We start from the raw sequence: 6573 nt of genomic DNA on the forward strand, positions 1-6573 counted from the left end.
GGCCAATTTTTGTATTTTTTAGTAGAGACAGTGTTTCACCATGTCGGCCAGTCTGGTCTTGAACTCCTGACCTCATGATCCACTGGCCTTGGCCTCCCAAAGTGCTGGGATTACAGGCATGAGCCTCCACGCCCAGCTTTGCTTCTCTTTTTTTAATGATCTTGAGTCCTCCAGGGGGTTTGTCACCCTGGTCCACTGGCTCTCTCCCCTGGGGAGACTGCAGCACTGGTTGGGGAAGGAGGAAAGACCACAAGGGAATAGAACTTAGGCAACTAGGCTGCCAGATAGCTCACCTATGGGGAGTACAGGAGAGGAGAGGACTCCTACAGACCCCGCTCCACACCTGGGGCCCCTCCCTCCGTCTTCTTACCGTGTTTGTAGACTGCCAGGCACTCCTGCAGCTGGGGTGGGGTTCGGGTGGCAAGAATTTCAATGGCCACATCCACAGCAGAATTTGAGGCCTACAGGAAATTGGGAGTCTACTCTGAGACTGGCCATGTCATTAGGATGGCAGACAGACGGGCAGATGCTGGCCGCTTCTCCTTCTAAGGGACAATATGGGATGAGGAGAAGGGGACTCTGGAGTGGGCAAAGCAGGGCTGACAGCTTTCTCCCTTCCCCAGACACCTGGGCAAGTCTTCCCTCCTGCTACCTTCAGCACTGTCCTCAATTCCTGGGCATCGAACTGGGCTGCGGGCTGCAGCAGAGCCACCACGATCCTCTCCAGCTTGCCGGAAAGCGCTGCCCGTAGGGACTTCAGCAGGTCCTGCAATCAATGGTCCCCACAGCAGGGGCACGGGTGTGTGGGGAAGGAGCCCAGAAGCATGGGGGGGTTTGGGAAGATTCGGCTGGTTTTCATCCCCAGTGGCTGTTGCTGTCTCTCAAGTCCGCCAGGGGATCTCTCACCCCAGTCCACTGCTGTGGGAGGTCAGCGTGGTCTCACCTGTTGGGTGCGCTCCTGGAAAGCTCGAGAGATGAGCTGCCTTTGCTCTCTGCTCCGGTTAGTCAGCACCTCTACAATGGCACAGTGGTTCACACCTGAACCGAGATGAGGGCTGTGCTGTGAGCAGGGTCTTTTTGTTTGAGACGGAGTCTCGCTCTGTTGCCAGGCTGGAGTGTAGTGGTGCAATCTCGGCTCACTGCAGCCTCTGCCTCCCCGGTTCAAGCGATTCTCTGCCTCACCTCCCAAGTAGCCGGGACTACAGGTGCACGCCACAACACCCGGCTAATGTTTGTATTTTTAGTAGAGATGGGGTTTCACCATGTTGGCCAGGATGGTCTCTGTCTCTTGACCTCGTGATCCACCCGCCTCAGCCTCCCAAAGTGCTGGGATTACAGGTGTGAGCCACCATCCCCAGCCGAGCAGGACCTTTACATAGTTGGGATGCCCCTACTCCTTGGAGGAGGGAAGGAGCTCCAGGAGAGGGTTAGGAAGGAAAAGAGCATGGGCTATTTCACCCCCTTCCATTTTATCTCAAAAGAAGTTGCAAATAAAATGCAAAAACAGCATGCAAATCTGACCCAGACCAAGGCAAAGGTGGCCTGGTGTGGTGGTAAGAAAAAATGATTTGGGGGCATTGGTTGACCTAGATGAGAATCCCAGTTCTGTCATTACGAGCTGAGTGACCTTGGGCAAGCCTCCTCATCTCCCTGAAGCCCAGTTTCCTCATGTGGAAAATGCAAATAATAAGCCTTGCCTTACAGGGGTGTTGTGAGAATGGGTATGACACACCTACTGCAGTGCCTGGCACACAAGAACGAAGGCGATCCACAAACATTTCCCCAGCATCGCTAGTTCCTCCTTCCTGGGTCCTCCGTGGTCTACAGAGTGGCTCTAACAGGCGGCCTCAAGTGCGGAGGGGAAGGGGCTCACCTTGGCCGGTAATGGCCCTCAGCAGCCTCTGCACATCCTTGTCCACGCTGAAGCTCAGGAAGGTCCTGAGGGTGCCCAGGGTCCCCCACGCTGCAGTCTGCGGGAGCACGGGGCGGTCGGCAGGGACCAGGATGCCCACCCCCCACTCAGGGCCTGTGCCCTACTTCCTGCCTCCCATCCTCTCACAGCTGAAGCTGAGATGTTAAAAGTGACCTCTAACATCTCAACAGCACAAACCTTGCTGGCCAGGCCCAGGTGGCTGAGGATCTCCTGGGTGAGGGATGGTGCCATCTTACTGCCACTCACAGACATGGTGCTACTGGCTGTCCTGGGGAAGGAACAGGAGCCCACAGAGCTGAATTTCCCAGCCCTTTGGGGACTCCTTATGACCCGCTCCCGAGACCTTGGAGTCTGGGTTCCAGTCACTTCTTTCCCTTGCTGCAGAAAAAAGATCAACCTGCTTAGGCTTGGGGCCAGAACTGGAGCTGAAATGGTGGGGTAAGAGGGGAGCCCCCACCTTCCCCAGCTCTCCCCGCTCCTTTAGGAAGTGGGGATTGATGTGGGATCCTCCTGGACCAGGCGCCAGCCCTCCCCGACGCCAGGGTCAGCACCAAGGCTCCTCAGGTCTTGGTCTGGGGTAGATGCCCCACTTCTGAGGTCTTTGACCCTCCTTCTCGGGCCTGGCTGGGGTCTCCCGGGGCAGGGTAGGGAGCTGAGGTGAGTTGGCAGGATGAAGCCTGCAGAGTGGGAGACAGCTCCAAATAGCATCTTCCCCACCGGCAGCCCCAGCTGACGGGCCGCGCTCAACTGCTGCCAACACAGCTGCCTACCTGCTCGGCTGCGTCTCACCCTCGGAGCCGGGGGCCGGAACCTCGAGGTCAGCAGGTGCAGTCTCTGTGCTGATGTGAACAAGAGTTCTTGCAAGTACGTGGATGCCTGGACGGGACAGGAGGCGCTCTCGGGTTGGCAAAGGAAAATTCATTCTTCCCTCCCCCAGGCAGTCAACGTGGTCTCCCGGATGGGGCGCAGGCCTAGTGCTTACCCAGAGGTGCGAGGGGCGAGGTGGGTGTCCTCGTCACGGCCTGGTGGCTCGCCTGTGTGAGGACCAGCTCCGGTGTGGCCTGGTAGAGGAAAGGGGGGCGTGTGCAGCCTAGGCTGAACAGCCAGTCAGAGGACCTGTCTCGGGGACCAGCCCAGCAGTTGTCTGACTCTGGCCCCTCCCAGACGTGGGAGAGGACCGGGAGAGTCCCACATGCAGACGCCTTCCTGCCCAGCATCTCTTTTCCCAGGAACTGGGTCTCAACCCATGTGAGTAAACTCCGCTCAGCCTCACAGCGGCTCAGCCTCAAACACAGGAGGCTTTGTGCGCTGCCTTCCCTGCAGGTCCAGGTGGACCACAGAGACCTAGTCACGAAGTCCGGCTTCTGACCTGGCCCTGCCCCTGGCTCCAGCTCCCTGGGGGGCAGGTCAGACAGGCTGCAGGCTGATTTCAAGGCTGATAGGGAAAAACCTGTTGGGGCACATACCAGCAGCGCACCCCAGCCTGCACCCCAGAGGGGGTCCCAGCCCAGAAACTCCCTTGACTGCTGCTTTATTAGAGCCAGTCAGCCTGGGCGGAGAGGGCCCGGGGACTGTTTATATCTGTGGAGAAGGAAGGGCCCAAGTATTTGGGGGTGGAAGCAGAGGAACAGAGTCCAGAGAGAAAAATGCAAAGGGTGTTACCCTCAGAGGGAAGCTCTATGCTCCCAAAAGGCAACAGGGAGATGGGGGAGGCTCCCTCGCCTGGTTTCTTAGATTCCTTCTGTTGCCTTCCAGCAGCCTGGCCCCTTTGGCTGTCTTAGCTGCAGGTGCTGCAACCACAGCAGCTGGGCTTGAGGCTGGCTGTGCACAGAGCAGCAGGTGAACAGCCCTGCGGAGCCCCGGCGCCCCCACGCAGCAGCTGCTCCGGCCTCACAGCTGGCTCTCTTGGGTCTGAACCCAGCCTCTTTCCTGCCTCCCTGGAGAGCTGGGGTAGGGGGGGTCACAGAAGCTAGAGCCCTGTCTCCAGTCCTCTGCCTCCCTCCCAGCCTAGGAAGGACGTCACTGGGATGCCTATATCCCTGGAGGAGGGACTGCAGCGGCTGCAGGACACCGAGTAGACCAGGCCGGAGGACACGAAGGGACATGTCTATGGTGGTGATCATGGCGCCTCACTTTCTCTCCTGTTAAAGTGGAAAACATGCACCTGTGTCAGAACTGGAGACTGCAGGTTCCATCCCCGGCTCTGCCACCTATGTTCTGGAAGCTTTGCTAGTCCTTTCAGCTCTCTAAATGGGTGTACTGAGAGAGACGGAGGTGGTGGGACATGCTGGGGCCTCTGAGGACAGGTTTCCTGGGATGATTAAATGAAGTAATGTGACCTCTAGAGAAACACCACCTCCTCCCCCAAAGCTACTGAACTAATAATACAAAGTAAAAATATAAAAATGAGGTAATATGTGCAGTTGCATGTGGCCGAGAAAAGTGCCTTGTAAATTAGGTTTTGTTTTGTTTTGTTTTGTTTTTGAGACGGAGTTTCACTCATGTTACCCAGGCTGGAGTGCAGTGGCGCGATCTCGGCTCACCGCAACCTCCGCCTCCTGGGTTCAGGCAATTCTCCTGCCTCAGCCTCCTGAGTAGCTGGGATTACAGGCACGCGCCACCATGCCCAGCTAATGTTTTGTATTTTTCGTAGAGACGGGTTTTCACCATGTTGACCAGGATGGTCTCGATCGCTTGACCTCGTGATCCACCCACCTCGGCCTCCCAAAGTGCTGGGATTACAGGCTTGAGCCACCGCGCCTGGCAGGTTTTTAGATTAAATAGAGAAAAATACAAGACATGCAGCTAAATTAGAATTTCACATAAATGAGGAATCATTTGTTGGTACAAGTATGACCCAAATATTTCATGAAATATACTTTTTTTTTTTTTTTTTTTTTGACAGAGTCTCACTCACTTTGTTGCCCAGGCTGGAGTGCAGTGGTGCTATCTCGGCTGACTGCAACCTACGCCTGCAGTGTTCAAGTGATTCTTCTGCCTCAGCCTCCTGAGTAGTTGGGATTATAGGTGCCTGCTACCACGCCTGGCTCATTTTTGCATTTTTAGTAGAGATGGGGTTTCACCATGTTGGTCAGGCTGGTCTCAAACTTCAGACCTCAGGTGATCTGCCCACCTCGGCCTCCCAAAGTGCTGGGATTACAGGTGTGAGCCACCTCCTGTAATTATTATTTTTTGTTTACCTGAAATTATAGTTTACAGTGTGCCCTGTATTTCACCTGACAACCCAAAAATGGTGAGTGAAAGCAAAGCTTCTGGAGCCAGAATTCTCAGAGGCGGGATTCTGGTCTTCTGTGTGACCTTGGGCAACTACCTTAACCTTTCTGTGCTCAGTTTCCTCATCAACAGACACATAATGGTGTTCACGTTGTAGGTTGTTGTGAGAAATAAGTACAGTGCATATTAAAGCACTTAGAAGAGTTATGGGCACAGCGCCGTTAAGTAGAAATGTCACAATGTTAACGAATATAACAATAAGCACTGTGATATGGTAACTGTAACTGTTACTGTTACTTACCTCTCAGAAGTCCGATCTTGACTCGCTTCTGAAACTTTGCCTGCCCATCCCAAAATGGCCACAAGAGGGCGCGCGCAGCCACCGAGAGTCTGGAGCCCCCTAGTGGTCCCTTGAGGTCTCCGGCTCCAGCCCCGCCTATCAAAGGGCGGTCTCAGCCCACTGGGGAAGCGCAGCCTCCTGAGGACGCCAGGTTCCTGGGTGGACGTGGTATGCGAGTAGCATCAGGGGGAGAGCCTCAGGTACATACTTACTCAGGGGAGCCGCCGAGGCTGACCTCGGACACATGCAGGAGACTGGGTGACCGCAGTTAAGCTGGGTAACCATGGCAGGCTGCTCAGCAGCTGGGGACCCCTGGCCCTCGGCTTTCTGTACCTTTCAGAGTTTCTTCTGGCTACCTTCCCTGCAGACTTAGGGGGAACTGAAGGAACCGTGAGGCCTCCTGTTTCCCCCGCGCCAAACGTCTCCAAGGGACTCCTGGCCAGCCGCCGGGCTGAACTCTGAATTTGGAGAAGGCCAGCAGAAGCTGGGTCACGTGGCAGAAGCCAAGTCCCTGCCTGTGCGGAGTGTGTGTGTGATGCCTTCACGGTGGCTGCACTGAAGCCTGGTGCAAGCGCACTCCTCTCCCTGGGTGTTGTTTTGTTCGACTTCAGGGCCAGACTGCAGCTGTTTTCGGACGTACCTTCCACCCCCATGCGGTACATTTTAGAATTGAAGAGTTGGAGGAAATCTTAGAGAAGATCTAATCTACCACCCTTTCATGACTGACTCAAGGAGGCCCAGTGACTTCCCAAGGCCACAGAGTTGGAACAGGCATCCAGGTTTCTCAGCTGCCGCTCAGTGTTTTCTTCATCCCGCGATGTGGGCGAAGCGGATTTGGGCTCCCTCTTAGTGGAATACAGGGGAAAGGCAGCCACATACAGTGCCTCCACTGTTCGCCCAGGTCCACCTCTTCAGCCCCCAAGTCCTACATTGCTTTCATTTTTTAAATTTATTTGTTTAGTTATCTATTGAGACCGAGTCTCACTCTGTCACCCAGGCTGCAGTGCGGTGGTGTGATCTCAGCTCACTGCAACCTCTGCCTCCCAGGTTCAAGTGATTCTACTGC

General features: G+C 55.4%; 1 protein-coding gene across 4 annotated transcripts in view; it reads right to left on the reverse strand.

Moving 5' to 3' along the window:
* Window positions 1–3254, reverse strand: part of ANXA9 (annexin A9) — a 15834-nt gene extending 12580 nt beyond the window's left edge. For all 4 annotated transcript variants that reach the window (XM_017546318.2, XM_037744912.1, XM_017546317.2 and 1 more), the window contains exons 1-7: window positions 2916–3254; window positions 2704–2809; window positions 2111–2201; window positions 1874–1970; window positions 944–1038; window positions 653–766; window positions 371–461 (exon numbers count right to left, since the gene is read on the reverse strand). In XM_017546318.2, coding sequence (XP_017401807.1) covers window positions 371–461; window positions 653–766; window positions 944–1038; window positions 1874–1970; window positions 2111–2201; window positions 2704–2809; window positions 2916–3150 — 829 coding nt within the window. In that variant the 5' untranslated portion in view covers window positions 3151–3254. The remainder of the gene's footprint in view (window positions 1–370; window positions 462–652; window positions 767–943; window positions 1039–1873; window positions 1971–2110; window positions 2202–2703; window positions 2810–2915) is intronic.
* Between the last annotated feature and the right edge of the window lie 3319 nt (window positions 3255–6573).

This window comes from Cebus imitator, unplaced genomic scaffold, assembly GCF_001604975.1.
Source record: "Cebus imitator isolate Cc_AM_T3 unplaced genomic scaffold, Cebus_imitator-1.0 Scaffold188, whole genome shotgun sequence".
Classification (NCBI taxonomy): Eukaryota; Metazoa; Chordata; class Mammalia; order Primates; family Cebidae; genus Cebus; species Cebus imitator.